The 22,465-nt window shown below is 44.6% G+C and overlaps 1 protein-coding gene across 2 annotated transcripts in view; it reads left to right on the forward strand.

Moving 5' to 3' along the window:
- Positions 1-22,155, forward strand: part of Elovl6 (ELOVL fatty acid elongase 6) — a 109,343-nt gene extending 87,188 nt beyond the window's left edge. For both annotated transcript variants that reach the window (XM_021196184.2, XM_029537282.1), the window contains exons 4-5: positions 11,870-12,021; positions 16,679-22,155. In XM_021196184.2, coding sequence (XP_021051843.1) covers positions 11,870-12,021; positions 16,679-17,109 — 583 coding nt within the window. In that variant the 3' untranslated portion in view covers positions 17,110-22,155. The remainder of the gene's footprint in view (positions 1-11,869; positions 12,022-16,678) is intronic.
- Positions 22,156-22,465: the final 310 nt, after the last annotated feature.

The following is a 22,465-nucleotide window of genomic DNA, read 5'->3' on the forward strand; positions in this document are numbered from 1 at the left end:
AATCTGCTTGCTGAATGCTGGTCTATATGCCCTGATTTTGAAGGGCCCGCCCTGTGCCTGTCAGAGCTTCAATCTACGTGTTTCAGGCTTTCGTTTCTTCATTGCTGGAACTTCTGATTAATTTTAGGAAGCCAGTTTAGCATTTTTCTCAAAAGCATATGCTGCTAATTGTGTTGAGGCCATGGGAGGGTGGGTGATGTTTGAACAAAATCTTGCTATGTAGTACAGGCTGGCCGTTACTTTTAGCTTACAGTTGAACTCTGTTTTTTCTTTTTTTTTTTCCTTAGCATCTTAAATATCATTAATCAAGAAATTCACTTAACCGGTTTTTTGGAAGTAAGACCTCAGAGCACAAAAATTTAGACTTGGAGATATCTAAAGACCCTTTTCCGGTTCTTCCTTCCTTTCTTTCTTTCTTTCCTTCCTTCCTTCCTTCCTTCCTTCCTTCCNCTTCCTTCCTTCCTTCCTTCCTTCCTTTCTTTCTTTCTTTCTTTCTTTCTTTCTTTCTTTCTTTCTTTCTTTCTTTCTTTCTTTCTTTCTTTCTTATTTATCTCAACCACTTTATCAAGGTGAACCAGTATGTTCACCTTGTTGTGCAATCGGGTTTAGAAATTATTTATCCTGCAGAATTGAAACTGCTAATTAAAAGATAACTCTCCATTCCCACCTCCCCAGCCCTGTGCCCCCGGAAGTTACCACTTTTCCTTCTGTCCATCTGTACATGTTTGACTGACTCCACAATCTAAGTCACGTAGTATCTGTCTTTTTGTGGTGGGTTTATTTCACTTGGCACAAAGTCCTCACTGTTTGTCCCCTTCGTAGCTTGTGTCAGGATTTCTTTTCATGGTTCATTGATACATCATTTGAACACACCACATTCTGCTATCCATTCGTCCACTGACAACCGGTTACTCCGGCCTTTTGACTGTTAGGAATGATGTTGTTGGAACACTTGTGAGAAGATGACTTTTTTTTTTTAAGGTTTCATTTTTAGTTCTTATGGATAAAACTGTGGGCCCCAGGTGAGATTGCTGAATTATGTGATCATGCGTTTTCAGCGTTTAGGGTGACTGCTGTACTGTATCATCTTCTAAGCATATCATTCCATGTTACATCCCCTCTGTGGGCACACAGGGGGTCTAGGCGACCCACATTCTAGACAGCACTACTTGTTTTCTGATAGGAGGGCATGCCCACATATGGCATGGCACTGATGGGACTCTGAGGGGTCAGGAAGAGGCAGACCTCACTACAGAGGTGAAGTGTCCATTAGTGCCTCTAGGAAACATACCCAGGCTGTCGTGGAAATTCAACAGACTGACCTTCAAAAGTAAAGTTTATGAAGGAAAGCCCAGACAACAGGTGAATACTTAGGAAAGACGGTACGTGACCTAAGTGAGATCAATGGGCCCGAGGTAATTTTTCTTCTTAAATAGACCTATTGCGCACATTAAGACGTGCTCGTGGTGCACACTGGGTTTCTTTTTCAAAAGCACTCTGTGATTCCATCAGAGTTTCGAGTTCTTCCAGCCCATCTTATGGATCCAAGAAAGGCTTTGATTTGGGGTTTTAAGTGCCACAGAGCAAAGATGACCAGGCATGCTTCCAACAAAAGGGAAGTCTTGAAGTTTGGTTTAGGATGCCAGGGACGGCCGCATGGCCGTTCACAAATGGCAACGGAGCTGAGCCAGCGTCCTGAAGCTGTAAAATTGGAACCTCTCAGTTGTCTGCAAGTTGAGTAATGAACGTGCCGCCCGATGAGCTCTGCTAGATGTCTCTTGGAGACCAAGTCTGTGATGTAGCCACAGACAACTGCTGGTTTTGTTATGTGTGCCTGGTGCCTGAGAAGGCCAGACGAGGACATCAGATCCCTGGAACTTGAGTTACAGTGATGAACCAACATGTGGGTGCTAGGAATTGATTCCCGGTCTTCTAGAAGAGCAGCTTTGAACCTCTGAGCCGTCTGTCTCCGCCCAAATCCCCGTGATGGTTAAAAATAAAAGTTCAAAGGCTTTTTATTGGCATCGCCTCTGCTTTTCCTTTAATCCTGCAGTCTCAGTGTTCTGAAGGATCTCTCAGGTATCTAGTGAGTCAGTCATATAGGCCAGCAGGCCATACTTACTTGTCTTTCTCATCTCAAGGTGGCGAACTGAGCTAAATAAGAATAGTGTGTGTCGGATGTAAAGGGCCCAGGTGATGGCGGAGCTGGGCCTTCCTCCTGCTAGGTTCATCTGACACACCGCTCACCGGGCCCAGAAAACAATCCTGCTTTCTCAGTTAGGTTTCTGTTGCTATGATAAAACATTCTGATCAAAAGCCACTTGGGGAGAAATGGTTTTTGTTTCATTTTACAAGCCTTGGGTCACAGTTGGTATGTGATGGAAGTCAGAGCAAAGATGGCAGCGGCAGGAACTGGGGTGGGAGCCAAGCTGCCTGTGTGGCTTGCTCCGTTTGCTTTTTCTTCTTCACCCTAGGACCATCTCTGCCCAAGGATGGAAACCATCCACAGTGGGCTGGACCCTCTCACATCAAAAGGCCATCAAGAGAGTGCCTCACAGGCTCGTCTGTAGGCCGGTGTGGTGGGGGCCTCTTCTCAGATGACCAAACAAACGAACAACCACCACCACCCAGTGCGCTTGTACTTCTATGCATATCTATCCTTTTAAAGTTCAGCTAGTGATGGGGTTTAAGAGGAAATATCTTGTTCCTCTCTTTCCGGATGATTATTTGGTCAATTGCCTAGTAAATGAAAGTCCCCACTGCCAGGTTCCTCGTGTGGGTGGATGCCTGGATTCCTGTTTGCCACAAGAAATAACATGGAAGGCCCTGGAGGGAAAGTCGAGACTGAAAGGTTACCTGAGGAGAGAAATCTCCCACACAGGGGTCGAAGATTGAAGCTCCCTTCCCCCTAAAAGGAAGGTGGTTCCTTACCCTTAAGGAAACTTGTGTCTAGACCCCGGGAGTAATCTGTGGCAGAGTCGGTGACAGAGTCGGTGACAGGGAAAGGCACATCACTATGTTCACAGGTGAATGAATATTTTACAGACATGCCCTTTCCGGTAAAAATACTTAAATAGGAGGGAAAGCAAAACTAAGTTTTGATTTGGGGGGGGGGGTTGTTTTTTTCTTCAATGAAGAGTATAGCCTACATTCCAGTGAGCGTTGACACTTCATATTTGTGGAATGATCATCTACTTACTGACTTCCCCATCTTGGATATGCTCACAACACTAATGATTCGATTATGTGATGACAAGGACAATTTCCGAAGGAATTAATGTGCTGTTGGAAAGGGTGATCAAGATCTGATGGGCTTTTAGATGAATGTGCCCAAAGGAAGACACTGGATATGTGAAGGAGGAGAAAGTTAATGATTTATGGCTCCCCCTTCCGGCTCCCCCTTTCCTCGAGGCTGTAGTAAGAGCTCATGGAAGACTAGATAGAGCTGGGCCCCTGAAGGATAACCCTGGCCCATTCATTTTAAGGATGTGAGAAACTGCACCACGGTGACCTCGAATCACCTCTTCCGTCTTCCCTCCTCCTCCTCCTCCTCCTCCTCCCCTCCTCCAGCTCTTCATCCCCTCCTCCTCCTCCTCTTTCTCCTCCCCCTCCTCCTCCGCCCTCCTCCACACATAATGTTCTATAGCATGCTTCAGGAACTCTCCCCACAAGATTGTCATTAATCATCTCTCGGAAGCGGTTGCTTTTCTCCTGCAGCTTCGTAAGCCAGGGAAGCCTGTAACTTGTGTTGTGTCAATGGAGCAGAGAGACTGGCACTGGAATTATTGCTGCTCTAATAATCTGCTCCTACTAAAAGCACCATAAGTTTTCCTGAGGAGCTAAGTTTTCTGGCGAACCATGTTTGTGACTCACATGACGCTTTTGTTTTATTTGGTTTGGTTTGGTTTGGTTTTTATTTTGTTTTGGTTTTTGGCTTCGACATCCACCTTCACTGTACCCTCCTCATTCATTTCAGCTGCTTTCTGGTTCATAGAGCTTGGGTTTTCTAGCATCCTGTCACTAATGGTCGAGTTTTGTTTGGTGTTCTCATTATAAAAGTCCAGACGCCTGCATACTGTTCTTCCCTTAGGAAAGTGAAAGGATCTCTTCGGCCTGGCCTGGCCTTCTTGGGAATGGATTAGGTAGGCAGCACTGTGTCGGTCATTGAGAAGATAACTCAGAAGAAGAAAGTCCACCCATCACAGGATACGGAACTCTCAGACTTCAGATCTTCACTTGGATGTCTGTGGCTCATAGATGGGTGACTCCCTCCATTGGTTACCGATGGAGCTTCATGCTCAGAGTCATGGAGCAAGAGGACAGGCAGGATGGTGTCTTGAAGAGGAACATCTCCAGACTGATCTTAGCCTAGAGCTAGAACCAATAGTTGCTCCCAAGATTAAGGGCTAAGCTTCTTGGTGTAGGCTTGGTTCCAGGTACACTGACATCATGTTTTAGGGCTCGGCAGGAGATTTTTATCATCAGACAACCCAAGAGCCACTCCCCTAAGTGACAGTCTGAGTTTTCAGAAGCAGCTCTGAGCTGGAAGCTGTAGATTGAAGTGTATGCTGCATAGGAACTGGGGGTCCTTGGGCTAGCTCACAAGCCCCTCGCTGTCTATGTCTTTGCCTGTAAGTTAGACATGATAATGTCTCATGGAGCTAGGGGCTTGCACCATCTCGTGGCTCACATGTGAGATATCCCGAGATGTCTGCAGAGTCAAGTTTGAGCCAACCACAACTGAGACTGACACGGCTAGGACTTAAACTCAGGTGAGTTTGGCATTTTTCCTATTGGTCCTGAGGGACCTGAAGCTATCAGTCGTACTACACAGATAGATATCCGTCCATGTGACTCGTAGGGCAATGTGATAGTAGTTTCAGTAATGTAAGATCCTAGTGCATTTGAAAACAAACAAATCCTAAACGGAGGTATCAGATCCTACAGCCGTACATCTATGCCTGTGGCAGCTGCTGATGGACGGCCATAATGGTACCCGTTGCCCTTATAATTATCTTACTTTCTCCTTGCCTCCCGACTCTGCACTCTGCAAGGCTGGTTTTTTTTTTATCGAGTTAGTCATTCAAAGTTGGCCCCAGAGTGTTAGTATTTTGCCAGGTTCTTGAAACAAGTGGGTCATTTCCAAGTTGTACACTCTAGATGTAAGGACCTGCTCAGTTATATTTAACATGTCAGGTCACTGGGAGACAAGCAGTTGTAGTATTTAAACACTCAGACCCTTAAACCTTTCTCTTTTATGGGGGGGGGGAGGGAGAAAAAGCTGCTTGTATTTACCAGTTAAGGGAATTAAACTGACATATCAGAAGTCGAATCAAAGCCAGCCCATCCTCTCAAACATAATCAGAACAACTGTCTAAAGCAGGAGTTCTCTGGTTTATCAAGGGAGTGGAGAATGGAGACAGCAGCTGTACAGGGTACACCCACCACGGCGCATGCCTTCTGGGGGCACATTAGGAGCTATTTACCATGCTTCTATGGACTCTGAGACTTTTCCCACCAACTGTGTTCTGCAAGAAGCCTTCAGGACCAGTGGACCCCATACGACAGCATATGGCATTTGCTTAGCCTAGAGGTGCACTAGATGGCTGTGTGCTAACTTATCAGTTCCTTTTAGATGTCACTACAAATGAAAATGAACCGGAAATGGTTTCCTCCTCCTCCTCGTAAACTGGGTTGACCTTTTCCACCCCCCCACTTTCCCTATCACCTGTCTTCAATTCCAATTACTCATTCCCGTCCTGTTGCTCTTCAAGAAGGAAGTAATGTTTGTGTAACATTAGTACTCCAGAGGAATCTTGGTTTTTTTTCCTTGACTAAATATGAAGCGAACATTATTAACATTAGAAAAATCAGAGCTTCATCCTACAGAGAAATCTCTCACTTTTTATGTTGCTGAAAGATAAAACTGGTCTAAAAAGATGAAAGAAAGCAATGAAAGTTTAAATTTAATTTTCCAGTACCTCCTGGGGGTGGGGGGGGGAGGGCCTTATTGAACTCTGAGATCTATACCCGCCATGTCAGTTATGATTCATCTCCTGTACAGTTTAATGGGCCTTCTGAGCCACTGTATTTGGGAGATTTTCCAAGTTTCTAATTGAAGTATCTGGTTTAATATTCCAAGGAGAAATAAATGAATCAAGAGGCTGAGAGATGGCTCAGTGATTAAGAGCACTGTCTTTTTTCCTGAGGACCTGGATTAAATTTCCAGTCTTAACTTCAGTCCCAAGGGAATCCAACGCCCTCTTCTGGCCTCCAAGAGCACTGCAGGCCAGTTCACAGAGGTACTTCAAGCTAAGCATCCATACACATGAACTACTAAGATCAAAGTTTCAGTAAGCAATCGTCCCCTAAAGTTTGACATTCTCTACCTTCTGGGATGGAAGGGCTCAGCCCTTGAGCTGTGTGTCACTGGTAGAGATGACAGGGGCGTGGTGATGACCTGATTCCATCTGCATCTGAATCCCCCCCTCGGGTCAATATGCATGACAGCAGTTGCTGGGTGGCGCTTGTTGGGTTTTTGGTTTTGTTTTCTCCTGTTCTGGGATCGTCGGGTGTTTGTCCTATTATGGATATTGTCTGAGTCTAAGAACAATGTCAGATCAGACTTTGTTATCAGAAATATCTGTGGCCTCTCCTGGGTTCATAAAGAGCTGCTACCGCTGGGTCAGCCAAGTTTTTTTTTTTTTTTTTAAGATTTATTTATTATATGTAAGTACACTGTAGCTGTCTTCAGACACTCCAGAAGAGGGGGTCAGATCTTGTTAAGGATGGTTGTGAGCCACCATGTGGTTGCTGGGATTTGAACTCTGCACCTTTGGAAGAGCAGTCGGGTGCTCTTACCTGCTAAGCCATCTCACCAGCCCAGGTTAGCCAAGTTTTAACAACTGACAACATGTCACTTATTATGAAAGAAATTGTAACTTTGGTGCAATTACTTTTGGATAGAGATAGATTGCACAATTACTTTTTGTTGCAATTACTTTTGAATACACACACACATCTCCCAAGGTCTGCACCAAAAGTACAATTACTTCCAGGATTAGGCACACGTGCGTGTGCGTGTGTTTCACATGTCTGTACCATCTACAAGATGTTGAGGACGTTTTGCCCTCCGCATGGGTGGTTTAGTAAATGAATCAGAATTTTCTCCGACAATCCCAGTGCTGGTTTGTGATCAATATTTCTTTACACCGAGCAGACACACAAGCTTCGTCACGAGCACCTTTGTTGTTGTTTATGCTCATCAGTGATGAGCAGTCACCCACTTAAGTCGTTTTTGAAAATGTCAGTCTAATACACATTTATTAAAAAAAAAAAAAAAAAGCAATATTGAATGTATAGGCCAGTTCAAATCCCAGCAACCACATGGTGGCTCACAGCCATCTATAATGAGATCGGATGCCCTCTTCTGATGTGTCTGAAGACAGCTACAGTGTACTAACATTAAATAAATAATAAATAAATTGGAAGGAAGAAAGGAAGAAAGAAAGAAAATGCTCATATCTGTCCAGTTATGAACTTGCTAGCTGACATTGATTGTGGGGTTTGCAATCTGAGTGAGAAAGCAGGGAGTCTGGGCCAGCCAGGTATAGAGTATCCCCTGCCCAATTGTGCCCCCCCAGTCACTCCACTCACCACCGCTGTCCTCTGTCCTCTGTCCCCATCCCCATCCCTGCTTATCCCCTGGGTCAGAGGCTACTTGGCAGCATGCTTTCAACAGCAAGCCCTTCAGGCCACCAGAACCTCTCTAGGAAGAGGGCAAAGAGAATGATTTCTATCAACTGCTCCTCTGTAAGCTTTGAAGACCTGAACTTCAGTTGTGGGCGTGACGAGAGTGTTTCCTTACAAAAAGGACCAGTGATGTGCTCCGTGAGGGACAGGCCTGCCAAGCCTACCAGAGAAGGGTGATCATGGAACCAAAACTGCACTTTTTTTTTTTTTTTTTTTTTTTGCAGCTGTGTCTGTCACACTGCCTCTAGAAGGAAAGGGCTCGTCTTCAAGTCTAGTTTAGTAATGCCTCACGGCACAGTGCTGTTTCGAGAGCCACCTGACCTGAAGTACACATGGCTGAGATGTGGCAGAGGCAGAGCTAGCGGCTCCCCAACAGTGGCATTGTCAAAGCTCAACAATGCGCCTTTGCCTGTGAACACAGGGGCCCAATGGCTGGCACTGACATAGTCCCTCAAAAGTGCCACTGTCCTCGGTTCTCAGGCAACCTTATTGTTCCGAGCTCAGGGAATGAGGCTTCTGTCCAAATATGAGACAATAATATGTGCTGTATACTTGATGGCAGTATTGTGGGTCACTGTGATGTAAAAGATTCTCAGCAGTGATTTCCCCGCCCCTGCCCCAGGTTCCAACCCTCAACCCTGTGAATAACTACTTAACCCACCAACTGAAATGCCAGCAAAATGTCTGGCATTTTCCAGACAATACGCCCTAAGAAACCATTCCCGATCCAAAGCAGCTCTCCCGCTCCGTTGGCTACCCTACACAGGAAGTCTCCCGGAGCCATCAAAACCATTGTGCTAAGCAGTTAACAATTGAGGGGGTGAGTTTAATTATTAAAAATTATAAATTAGCCGGGCAGTGGTGGCGCGCGCGCCTTTAAGCCCAGCACTCAGGAGGCAGAGGCAGGCAGATTTCTGAGTTTGAGGTCAGCCTGGTCTACAGAGTGAGTTCTAGGACAGCCAGGGCTACACAGGGAAACCCTGCCTTGAAAACAAAAAACAAAAACAAAACAAAAACTAGTAATTAATTACAGTGACTTGCAAGGTTTGGAAGATTGTCTTGGACTGCTCTGCTTACTTGCAATCTGGTAGCGATAGAGTAGAGAGACATCTCTGGGCCACATGGGTTTCAGGTGTGTCTAACGGGCTGGGTAGGATGGAGAAGGATGTGATTAACAAAATAGACTTATACAGAAAAGTCCCAGGTGTAGCCAACGTGTTTTGAAGAGTACCACACAGGAGTCCTTGCTTCGGACTTGGCAGAAGTCATTGGTAGCTCCTCTACTGGTGTATGGTACAAGATAAGCATCATGTGTATACTATGTACTGTCCTGGCAGTACCAGTGACTGCCTGCACTTTTGAACCACAAAGGTCATTTCCTCGCTGAGTGTTAAAGAAACAAGTCAATTGAAAATCGCATCCATGTGCCGGGTTTACCTAGGGCTTTGGGCTGCAGGTAATAGAAAGAGGGTTTCCAAACGGCTTATGCAGTATAGACGATTGATTTCTGCAATACAAGAAGGCTTGAGCCAGGGTAACTGGAACCTAATTTCACTCACCACCTTAGCCACATCCAGACCAATTGTTTTGCTATCCTTGCTTGACTTGGTCCTCAGAGCTGCCAAAGGCCTGCTGAATTGTCAAACAGTGCATATTACAGAGCAGAGAAACCTTTCCCAGCCCATCACATTGGCTAGAATGGGCCACTTGGACTCTCATAAGAGAAATCTCTCCTGAGTGGGGGTGCTAGAACTGCTTTATACTCTCAATTGCTCCTAAACTATACAGAAGGTGTTTGATTTTCTTAGAAGAGTAAGGTCCTGGGACACCCTGAACAAAGGACTAGGGGTAGGGGTGGGGGAGGGGAGTTCTTGACGCGTCCTCAGAAATTGGATGACACATTGTCAGCCGTTGTCAGCCACTGGGTGGTGACACATCTGTGTTTTTTCCAAAGCAGCAGACTGTCCAAGATCTAAAGCCTTAATTTGGAAAAGTTGAAACCTTTCATGTTAAAGTTGAACTATCATCTCAGGGAGCAAGGGAGAGGGCGACAAGTTAAGGATGAACGTTTCCATTCTCCAACTTGTCCAATGAAATCCAGACCACTGCCTCTACTTTCGGGCCGTAGAGGCATCCTCACCAGGAGTTAAACCTGTTCGAAATGTGAATGGGACAAAGAGCCAGCCTTGGGGTGACTTAGCTTCCAGAGGGAAGAGTACTCAAAAGCCCTGAGGCAGAGAACGAGATGTGCCCAGCAGTGCTGGCACACTGAGCAGAGCATCAGGAAGCGAAGGTGAGCGAGCAGTGAAGAAGCCACTCAGAGTCATGCGATTCCTGGTCAGGAATTGGGGGGAGCGGGGTTGTCTAGATGCAGAGAGCCACTGAAGGATAAATGTCATCAATAACCAAAAAGTGGCAGTATCTATTGAAATAAGGGACAATATCCTTAGAGATGTTGCTCCCAGTCCCGATTTAGACAGTAATCAGGAAGTCATTTTTAATTCCTTAAGTCTCAGCAAAGTCAACTTTTAGTTCTCTGTATGTAGTGGACAAATGTTCCTGGTCGGATTAGCAGAGTGACTTGTAACTCTTACACAGGAAAAGCGTTTCTCTCTATCTCCTCTTGGAAAATTCCATTACCCCACCTGGTGAGGATGCCACTTCATCCCACAGTGGTCGTTTACGTAGCTCCCACTGACTGTCGGAAGGCCGTGGTGTCCTATGGCAAGGAGAAGGGAAGGCCAGGACATCTCTCCATGGAGCCAGCCATCTCTCTTTGCATAGAGACTGTAGATGCCATCCTGAGTCACACACATTAAAGTTTCGCTCACAGTGACATCTATTCCAAATGCCAAGTGCTTTCATGCTTCACGTTATTACATCAAGGTGTTCCAGAATGCTCCTGTTTCCTTATCAGGTCCTGGCTGAAAGGGGGTTTTGTTTGTTTTGTGTTTGTAGTGTCAATAAGCTTTCCCCTCTTTGACATTTTTATGGAACATCTGTGACTAAGTGAAGGCAACCCTATCAAAGGACAGTTGGCGGTTTGTGTGCTCAATTGGGTGGATACTTAGCTCTTCTAGGGTGAGTGGAACTCTTAGGGCTGGTAGTAGAGCGAAGTCTAGAAGGTACTTTTGATGCAAACACAGATGAGCAAAAGGACATGGCTAGGACCAGCAGCTTGGATCCTGCTGCAGGAGTCAAGGCATCTGCTCCAGATGTGGAGGGAGAGTTGGCTTAAAGACGTTAACAGACTTTCAGGGATGAGAGCCAACGGGACTTGGAAAGGGACTGGATGCAGACAGAGCAGAGGTAATGCCAAGGACGTAGAGCTATTCTGTGTCCTGTCAACGAAATAGGTCCCAGGAGGAAATAGTTCCACCTGAGAGCCCAGTGAGGGCTGAGTCTGCCTTCCGTGACCTCATTGTGGAACACAGACAAAGAGCAAACAGTCGTCAAAACTGAATACCAAAAGTAGTGCTGGCTCCTTTCCAGGGTGTTTGACGATGCACCCAGGTAACTGGATATTAGGAATCTTCGCTGCCTGCTATGACCAGTGGCAGACCTGCCTTCTAAGGATGCTTGTTTTAGTTATGGAGCCCATCATTGGGGGAGGGAAGTAAGGCAGGAGGAACCTTAGCTAGCTGGCAGTGTTCCATCACAGTTGGGTGGCAGAGACAATACAGGAACTGTGGCCAGGCTATACAACTTCAGGGCCACCTCCAACGGCATGCTTTGTCTCGTCAAAGGCTTTACCTTGTAAAGGTTCCAGACCCTTCCAGAACAGACCACCAGCTGGGGACCAGGTGTTGAAGTGAACGAGCTTATGGGGGTTAATTCATACTCAGACCATGGGCTGGAGAGATGGCTCAATGGGTAAGAGCACTGTCTGCTCTTCCAGAGGTCCCGAGTTCAATTCCCAGCAACCACATGGTGGCTCAAAACCATCTATAGTGGGGCCTGATGCCCTCTTCTGGTATGGCGTTATACATATAGATAGAGCGTTCATATACTTACAGATAGGGCATTCATATACATACTCAGACCCTAACAACGGTTAATGTCAAAGGTGAAATTGGTCTCCTGACTGTTGTTTCTTTTTTTCTCTTCCTTTTGGAAGTATATTCGGTGCTCTTCGAACTGGTGCTTACATGCTGTACATTTTGATGACCAAAGGCCTGAAGCAGTCAGTTTGTGACCAGAGTTTTTACAATGGACCTGTCAGCAAATTCTGGGCTTATGCATTTGTGCTCAGCAAAGCACCCGAACTAGGTGAGTGTCTGTTTCCCTTTCCACCCCACCCCACCCCATCCCCCCATCACAGCTTCACATACACAGGACTTACTAAGGATGGACAAAGAGACACAGTGTGGAGCTCTGTCTTGGCTGGTTGCTGAGAAGTTAGAACGCCTGAACTTTACAAATTTGACTGACTCTCCCACCCCTCTGCTCCTTGCTTTTTTTAAGTCGCCGTACTTTATGTATATTGATGGAGAAAGAGTTTTTGAATGCCAACTTCCTAACAATACTAAAAATAGGCCACTCTCAGGGATTTATAAAATAACTCACGGTCCCTTCTCTAAGGCCCATTAACAGCCGAGCTAATATTAAAATGGGAGAAAAAGACGAACAGCGCCACAGTTTCCAAGTCACGGAGATAAGCAAACGTTTATCTCTGCAGTCAAGATTCAGACTGGGAAATCAAGCTTTGCTTTTGGGGCTCCTGGTCTCATTAACTGAGCTAACTATTGGCTTCTGCTACTTCATTTTCTTCACCCCTGAGTCTGGCCCTGGGGAAAGGGAATGTAGGGCACCTGCTAGATATGGGTGGAAATTCTCCCTCTGCTTATAGATTCTCTTTGCCCTTTGGTGGTCTTTAAAGAAAGGGTGGCATAGGTTTGCCAAAGCACTGATAAGTTATGTCATGGACCTGTTATGAGCACGGTTTTCTGGAAATGTGTCCTTATTGGTAGAGTAAGTGATCCACTGGCAAAGGTGAGCTCTGAGTGAATCCGTGACTAGCGGCCACCAGCTCACACACTGGTGTATGTTCTTCTTGAGGAAGACAGGTCACCCTTCTATCTGGGATTCCTAATATTTTTAATCCAAGATTAATAATTATGTGGCTTTAGTGGGATTGAACTGAACTGTGGAGTCAGAAGGTACAAATAAATGTTCATTGTTTTTTGTCATCTTTAAACATTAGAGACTAAGAGAGTGTAGATTTATTGGGAGACTTCTACGGTCTGTTCTGACACTAGTGTTTTGTGAGCTCCTCACAGTTCGTGGTCACATATCCGTGTAGATACAAGTTCTCTGAGCGTGTTGGGGTGCAGCTGAGCCACATGTCACAACGTGGTGTAAGTCTGCCGCCTATGTGTAGCTGACAGTAGGATTGATGGCTGTCTTCCTAGGTCAAAGACTAAGGAAGAGTAGCCAAAATCTCTACCTAAAAATCTTCCCTATGAGGATCAGAATATGAACACAGGTCTGGCATGACCTAGACTGAATACATTAACCATGATGTGTGTGTGTGTGTGCGCACATGGTAGGCACACACTTAGGTAGCACCATGAACACAAATTGAAAATAAGATGCATTGATAGAGATTCTGTCAGTGAATTTATACAAGCACCTGCCATTCAGATGTAAATCTGCTTTACCCAGAATTTTATAATATGGTAACTACACATCAAGCCCCAGGAAATTTTGTGTGACTGTGGGTGTGTGTTTATACACATTTGTGTGTGGGATGCAGGTATATACATGCCATGATGTCCATTTGGAGGATGGAGGGCAGGCAGCCTTGTAGGCTGAGTCCTTAGCTTTCACCATTTGAACTAAGGTCCTGGGGGAGGGGTGGCACATGCCTTTAAATCCCAGCATTTGAGGCAGGGGCAGGCAGATCCTGAGTTCAAGACCAGCCTGATCTATAGAGTAAGTTGCAGGACAGCCAGGGTTACAGAGTTTTTTGAGAGTGCTAGTTGGCCCCAGTCCTGTCTCTACCTCTTCCCTTAGACACTCGCTCTACACATCATATTTCTTGTGAGGTTCACCTTGACTAACATATAGAAACTCTTAACTATATATAGATACTATACTAACAGTTCTCTACCGAGGCTAGTGTGGTAACATCGCTCATACAGTTCCAGATTCTTCATGTAATGTCATGGAAATTAAAATCCTTCATGGAAGTATTTTAAGATCTGACTACACTTTCTTAATTTAACAATATGGAACAATGGTCTCCAAATACTGTACAACTTGTGTCATGGTGGCCTTGTCTCTGGGGTCAGCTGCTGAGTGTCACAGGTCAAAAACTCCAAACCAGTTGGCACTTACAGAGCATTTGCCTGTGTGTTTTGAAGGTTAACTTCTAGTCTTATGCAGTTTGTAAGTCCTGCCATTATCATTTGCTAAGAAAGGTTTATTCATTAGAATTACTTTTAATTAAGTTTTCTTATCTTTAGATCCTACCTTCTCTGCCTTTGTATGTTCTAAGAATTATGGAATCCTTTATGAATACCACAGAGAAAAGTACACACACACACACACACACACACACACACACACGCACGCACGCACACCGTATAGTACAACTGTGAAATCTGTTCCCCCAAAGCACACACCTATACTTTTTACAAGTCTCTTCTTTTCCCCTGGAGGTTAAGGAGGTTGAGCAAACATAATGTTCACATTGTGCTGTAACCATAACACCATCCCTTTCTGGAATTTTCATATCTTCCCCCAGCTGATACTGAACTCAGTCCCCACTGATTCCTCATCACCAGATTCTTAGTGATGGTGATAAGGGCTCTCCGTTCCCGTAGAAACGGTGAACTTGTTTCCATGGACTTAAAGGACTCCACTCTGTTAGTGAGAGCAAAAGAGCTGGCCCTCTATGTTTGATACCAAGCTGCCAATGCCTACCACTTGGATTCTGTTAAAACCTGCTGAGATCTGCTTCTGTCACAACTTGGGAACATCTGCTCTGAGTCTAGGCCCTTGCTCAGTTGAGCTTGTTGTTGCTTTGAAGTGCCAACCCAGCAGCCCTGCAGCTAACTCTTTGAAGAGCTCAGCTGTCTGTGACAAGCCACATACACAAAGTTGGATAAGTGCATCTCTCGGTGGCTGTGACGGCCTTGGGAGAAGAGTTGCTACTGACTTCTCCATAGGCACACAAGAAACACCATGTCTTGTCTGCTAGCTGTCTTTTGGCTGAAAATAACTGGGCCAAAGGTTGTGGGCCTCGCCATAAGCAGGATCATGAGTGAGAGGTAACAAAGAAAAATGACAGCAGACAAACAAGAAATCAAAGCCCTTTGTTTAAACTTGGCCAGCCCCAATTCTATACCAAGGCGTATTTGCTCAAGAAAGCTTGGCTGGCCAACATCAAACCCATCACAGTCTTTGGGGTATCATGCATTTCTTAGTTCCTCTATAGTTTCTGCCATACCTGCAAACTTCATGATTTGGTATGACTCAGGAAAATGGAAAATGGTTTGATCAGAAGAACTCTATTTCCATCAGAAGGCAAGGCTCTATAACTAAATAGTAATAGCAAAGTCCATGGAGTCATGGTTGGACCTTCCGGAACCTCAGGGTAGTATGTATATATTATGGGAAACCAGCATACTCAGCGTGTGTACTGAGGACAGTAACTTTGATATGGCTCTGAGTAGCGCTGCTCAGAACCATTGAAGGGAGCTAGTTACCCTTAGCTTCTACCATCCTGAACATGAGTTCTGAAAAAGACTCAGTGTAAATTTAGGTGGATATTGTTTTCAAGATTTCATGCCAGATTGTTCTCCCTTTCTTACATTCCTCCCAAAGTAATCAGGCCTTCTGAGACACTCTAGCATACGGACAGGAGAAAGCACAACGTACTTCAGTACTGCAGGTCCTGCTTACATTTCCACAGCCGTCTGTCTTGTTAGATAAGAAGTTTGTCACACAGGAGTGATATGATAGGGTGGTATTTAAAGAGTTAAGCAGGATGAAGTGCTTATTATTTTAGGGTAAATTGCTTTTACTACAATTGGGTATTGTATCAAATTGATATTTTTAATGAATGTTAAGAGACTCATTAAAAACCATCTTGATTAGAACTGACTAAATTAGTTTTGAAGATGAAATTCCTTAGACTTCTGCCTTTGCACTACTAACAAAGGTCGGCCAGAAGTATTGTGTCTACATTATGGTCCAGAGAGGGAAGGAAGCCACAGAGAGGTTTAGTAGTATAGCAAGGAGAGTTTGGCCCTTAAGTATACACATGAGAGTGGCCATCGCCTTCTGTCATTTCTGCCATTATAGTCATCATGAAAATCAGCAACTCACAGGAGAGCAGAGGATTTCAATAGAAATTCTGTAATAGGCTTAGAAATGTTATCTCTGGCAACTTGGCTTTCCTTTCTAAACAAATATAAAGTCATTAGGTTTAATAATTCAGTAGGGAAATAAATAATAGTTCTGGGGAATGCAACAGGGACTACCTATGCTGATGCCACCACAGCCCTCAGAACCTTGAGGCTTCCCAAGGTCCAGCATACTTGGCCTTTGAGTTCTGCATTAAGAACTCTAGGCCATCCATCAAGCGTGTTGGGTTGTACTGGATCCGTTCTCCTGTTATGAAATCTTGGAGTATTTGGTTGGGCACTTGAGTTTGCATTTCAGTCTGCTACCTGGTCGTACTTGCTCTGCGAGAAGTCACCTGTCCCCCTTCTTCTGGTCATCTTTCCTGTTACGTATGGTTGAATCTGCTTGGTGCTGTCCATTTCAGATCAGAAACAGGTACGATGTTCTGTTGGCGATCTCGAAGAGGAGCCAGCCTGCCTTGCTTGTTGAAGATGTCTCTGCTCTGACTCCTTAGGAGCCAGCCTTGGTCTTCTTTGCTCACGTGACTTTTTTTGTTCCGCTCTTTGTCTCCCAGGTGATACGATATTCATCATTCTGAGGAAGCAGAAGTTGATCTTCCTGCACTGGTACCACCACATCACTGTGCTTCTGTACTCTTGGTACTCCTACAAAGACATGGTCGCTGGGGGTGGTTGGTTCATGACTATGAACTATGGCGTGCATGCCGTCATGTACTCTTACTACGCCTTGCGAGCGGCGGGTTTCCGCGTCTCCCGGAAGTTTGCCATGTTCATCACCTTGTCCCAGATCACTCAGATGCTGATGGGCTGTGTCATCAACTACCTGGTCTTCAACTGGATGCAGCATGACAACGACCAGTGCTACTCCCACTTTCAGAACATCTTCTGGTCCTCGCTCATGTACCTCAGCTACCTTGTGCTCTTCTGCCATTTCTTCTTTGAGGCCTATATCGGCAAAGTGAAGAAAGCGACGAAGGCTGAGTAGTGTCGGAACTGAGGAGGAAGACATAGCTCAGGGTCATCACGAAAAAATAATAGACAAAAGAAAATGGCACAAGGAATCACATATGGTGCAGCTAAAACAAAACAAAACATACGTATGAGCAGACGCTAAGCCCCAAGGCAGCTTGGGAGTGAAGATTAGGTTGTAAGTTTATGATCCTTTTCCGGGTGAGGACTCACTGAGCGCAACTCCATCTCAAAGCACTGCTGCTGAGGGGACCCCTTCCCTCTGGCCTGTCAGTTCTAGAACACACTAGATGCAAAGACAGCCAGAGATTGGGCAGAGAGATTAGTGAATGACGGCCAGCAAAACACTGCAGGAAGTGGGTGGGGGGAGGAATCTATTCAGAGTCTTTTTGTTGTTGTTTTGTTTTGTTTTGTTTTTCTCTAAGGATAAAGGAGTTTCCCCCTTTCAAACTATGTGAGTACACACACACACACACACACACACACACACACACACACACACACACACAATCTTTTCAACATGAAACCAGAGCTGAAAGAAAAGATAAACATGGGAGAGACAGGGTTTATATCTAGGACAGCAATGCTTTTGCAAAAGGCTAGGCCTTTTAAAGAAAGGTTAGCTTGTAACTCCTTGACAAAAGATGTCTTAATTATTTTTACTGCAACTGAAAGTTAAAAAGGTAGATACTTTCCCCTTCTCTGCACAGCCTCAGGGCTTGTATGTTTGCTACAACCAAACAGAGGACAATACTTCCCCATGATACTTTATTACTGGGAGAAAGAAACCCCCCTGTAGTTGAAGCACCACACTGACAACTGTTATTTCTGCTCTTCGATGAGAATTCAAGCATCTGTTGTTCAGTTGCCCCAAACTTTAGGACAGAGGAGTAAATGCAGAATTGAAAAAAAAAAAAAAAAAAAAAAGAAGCTCAACTGGTTGGCTTGAAAATGGAATCTTGTACCATCTGTAACAGAACCCAGCCCATCGTTCCTGGAGCTGGACAGGGAGGAAGGGCTACGGGAAGAGACTAGAGCTGAAGATTCATCGAGTGCACAGACAGCGTGTTCGCCTCCCTCCCTTTCGACTTCACACATAATCCTGGCTTTCTAAGTGAGGCCCTGTGACACAGTCTGTGCTTTCTATATTTTTGTGACTTTCAAAAACAGATCTGCAGGGCTCTGCCTGATTTGGGGTAAACACTGTGTTTCTGCAGCCTCTGCATTTGCTCCCTTAAGCAGTGCAGAGGCATAAGAAGTGCCCTCTGCTGGCTCAGTGAGGAGCTTCAACAAACACTTCATTGTAGGTTGAAATAGCTGACCACAAAGGGCCTGCGTAGATTAAACCCTAAGTTCTAAGTGCTGTCAAACACCTGACATATATTTGACCAAATCAGAAGAAAGAACCTCTATGCTTCAAGTAAGCGTCATAAATCTTTAAGGTGACTTTCACTTGAGAACTCAGAAAGTCAATGTATTAAGAGCCATATTCTGAAAGAAAGAAAAGAAAGAAAGAAAGAGAAAGAACGAAAGAAAGAGCTAGACAATGTTATCTGTAATATTTCAGTCCTCTACAAGCCAAATAAATGTGTCGATGTTCCTAATATTTCAAAGACGCAATTACATAAAGTTGTTCAATGTGATATAATAGTATTCTAATTGGTTAAGTAGTTTAATGATTAGGCAAACTAGCAGAAACAATTAGAGGCTACTACACTGCGTAGATTTTACACACATAGCCACGTACGCACAGAAGCGTGAGGTACAGGGAGCTGTAAAGCTCAAATCAATAGTAACACAATTTTTGGCTAGCAGAAACTATCACCTATCTTCCTTTACTTGAGAGTGTACAGTAAAAGGGATTTTTTTTTCAAATTATTTTTATATTATTTTAGCTTTAATTGTGCTGTCATTCATGAAACAGCTGTTCAGCCTTCTGTGAGAGATGACATGGGTGTTTTCGTGTGGCTTGTTTAACGTGTGGAATTGGAAACGAATAAAATCTGATTCCCTTCTGTGGGAATGGGATCGAGGGTGGACAAAGGTTCCATGCAGATCAAGTCATAACTGAAAGACCAGGGGAGAGAGAGCCAGGCGGGGGCTGGAGTCAGCGGTGACATTCATGTTAACCATTGTGTGGTGGCTGATGGACAGGACATGGTTGGAGGGATGTTTTCTTACTGGGGTAGAAGTAACCCCATCTTAACTGGAGATGAAGGTCTAGAAGCCACTCTGTCCAGTGGAGTCTTAGGATGTACTTGTTCTTTCGAGCTTTGTAAATGCACAATAGTGTACAATAATAAGCCTTTCCCTTGCCTTATAGAAGAAAGTGAGCAAAATAGTGAAAACCAAGAAGCCACCTATCAGTTGACTTGATTCTAATCAAAAGGCCAGCCTGGGGCTCCTCTGGTCGTTTCCGTTTAATTCAGATATTTATCATAGAATACAGGTTACGATATGGAAATCTCATAAGCATAAACTTTAAAACGACTAAGCTATGCTCCCAAAGCACTTTAGTCTCAGTGTTCTTTGCTTCATGCACTTGTAAAATAACTTAGACTTCTCATTCGCAGGATGAGTATATAATAATTAGTTTCAAAACCAGCTAAACTGTAGCTTCAGGCAATTCCAGTGTTCACCATGGGAAGAAAAAGCCACATGTTTTTTTTAAAACACAGAATTCTGATATAGGCTCAGCACACAGTTTTTAACATATCAGCTTAGCTGCTCTGATTATATCAAGATACGAGGCTGGACCACTGGCCTATGACACATCTAAAACCTGCCAGAATTGACTGCCACATAGATAATACTGCTGTCAGTGAACATTCCGGGCAAGCAAGTTTTTGTAGCTGCCCCACTATGCTGCAATAGATTATCTTTCTATTGAAGATTTCTCGCTGCATTCCAATCCCAGTGTGGTGAAAACTTAATTCCTGGATTGAATGAACACAGATCGGGGATGTCATATAAACGCAGTTGCGGTCACTAGGTCTGAGCATCAATTCAAATGTGTTGAGTTTGCAATGAAATTCTAGTGAGAAGCACTCCATCCACACAGTAGGAGATTTTTATCTGGGCCTTCTAGTGTCACTTGTGAGAAAAATAACAGCTATCACCATTATTATTATTTATTTATTGTATTTATATCCAATGCCAGGCCAAAGTATTGATTTAAATCAAGCAGTGCCCTTTCCCCCCTCCCATCTTTCTAATCCTTCTGCACTATAGAAAGTGAGACTGGAGGGGAAATAACATGCATTGCTGCAGGGGAAAGCAGGTGCATTAGTCCTCCAGCTGTCTTTATAAGATGAGACCGATTGACCCACTGTAACTCAAGCAGAAGTTTCATGTGGGTGGGATATCTACAGGAGCCTAGGAAAACACTTCCAGAGAAGATAAACAGATTATTTGTTGTTTTTGTTTGTTTGTTTGTTTGTTTGTTTTATATCTTCATGGTAAGATAAGCCTGTCACGGGGTTACAAAGCACCATTACACTAAGGTAGAGTGCTCCAGAAATCTGGCTGTCTTCTCGGGCTGCTCATTTACCTGGGAGTGTCTGCTTACTATCTTGTTCTGACAGGACGAGCTTTTGCTCAGGAACTGCCAGATACAGACACCAAGTCCGCCCTGGCACACGCTGATGACAACCTTCTCCAGGCGTACGGAATGAATGGGTCTTTGACTCTTGGATTACCTCAGGGTGAAGTGAGTTCCTAGGAGAAGGGAGACCGAGTAGGCGCCACCCCCGGACTCTACCACGCTTTGAGTTGCATTGGCAAGGATCGGTGTCTAGACACAGTTCCTTGTGAAGTGTCAATGCTGGAGACAGTTGCGAGAAGATCATGATGACAGCCCAGAGCTTTCTAGCCTTCACATGCATCCTTTTCCAGTCTTTGTTTTGATAGATAACAGATACTTTGCTATCAGTTTGGGACAACAGTAGAGTCTGTGGTCATATGATCTACAGCTTAAGATTATTCTGTCCCTGTTCTTATAGACAGCTCCCATTTCCTGGTGCCTGAGATCCCCTGCCATCAGAAAGTGATTTGGATGAGAATTCACAACATGTATGTCACCTCTGCATATTGAAGTGACATCTAAGAAAGTAAGGACGTCCTATTTTGTCTGAACCCACCGTAGGAAGCTCTGCATCCTAGTTGGTCATTGGGCCACCATTCTCTGTACTGGATAGTGACACAAAACAGATGTCGGTGCCTGTACAAGAATTCTCAGTGCCTGTTGTGACAGACTGTGCTTAGAAACACGCGTGAGCCATAAAGCAGGAACCACTGGTGAAAGGACCAGTTATTCCCAGTATCAGTTAAAGTCCACCTACTCCGAGTATCATAGAAAACCCCAAAGCCTGTTGTATTGCCCTCATCCCGAGATACTTTGAAAGCTAGGATTCTCGGAGCATGGATACCCACGCTTCCATCTTCCCACAAACATTTCCTAGAGTTGTTCTGGTGGGTGCAAAGCCTAGCGTGTTCTGGGTGGTTGGTTGAGGGAATCTTGGAAGCTGTACTTTGATTGCAGGTCAGAAAAAGCCAAATCCAGATATTTCTGTGTCGCTCACCAGTTGTCCACGCCCACCCACAAAAAAAATTGTATTATAGTCAAGTTGTCCTAGCTGATTGGTCCCTCAGATAATGATGCAACCACGTTTGCAACCCAGTTAGGACACATTAGAAAGAGTCTGACTCACTGGCATCTAAATATTATTTACCCAATGCTTGGTGGCACTTCTTTGTTCTCCTGGTTGATGCAGATCAAGGTGTTGCCTGGTGGTGCCGCCTCCTAGTGTGAATGTGTTAATCAGTTAAGTGTGGGTCTGACCATGACCGGGCTGGGCTTAGCTCACTGCTCCTCGGAAAATGACTGGCATTCTGCTTCCTAGGCCCTAAACCCATATTCAGAGGGAGAATTCACTGTCAAGCCTCACAGCGAAATCACAGCAGTGTTGGAATTCTTATTTTCAAGTGCTTATCTCACAACATTGAAAAATATTTTTGGTGTATTAAGATTTAAAATAAAGTCATCATAACTTTTGATTTAAAACTGTTTCTAGTGTTTTGTTGTCTTCTGGTCTGGAGCAGTCCAAAGAGGACACTGGAGGCCATGCAGAATTCTCTGGAAAGTCACTCCTATACCCATGTGCTGATAGGATACACCAGTGGCTAAGATTGCTCTTGCTTTCTCTGGTAGCCCACCGATGACATGCAACGACTAGGAACACGTGGGTGTCAATTCCACAAGGTACCTAGCTCCTCCAGAACACCTTTCATGGTTACAGCATCTCATGGATGACACTGTTCCCATGGTTACAGCATCTCATGGATGACACTGTTCCCATGGTTACAGCATCTCA

The sequence above is a fragment of the Mus pahari genome, chromosome 4, assembly GCF_900095145.1.
Source record: "Mus pahari chromosome 4, PAHARI_EIJ_v1.1, whole genome shotgun sequence".
In the NCBI taxonomy this organism is placed as follows: Eukaryota; Metazoa; Chordata; class Mammalia; order Rodentia; family Muridae; genus Mus; species Mus pahari.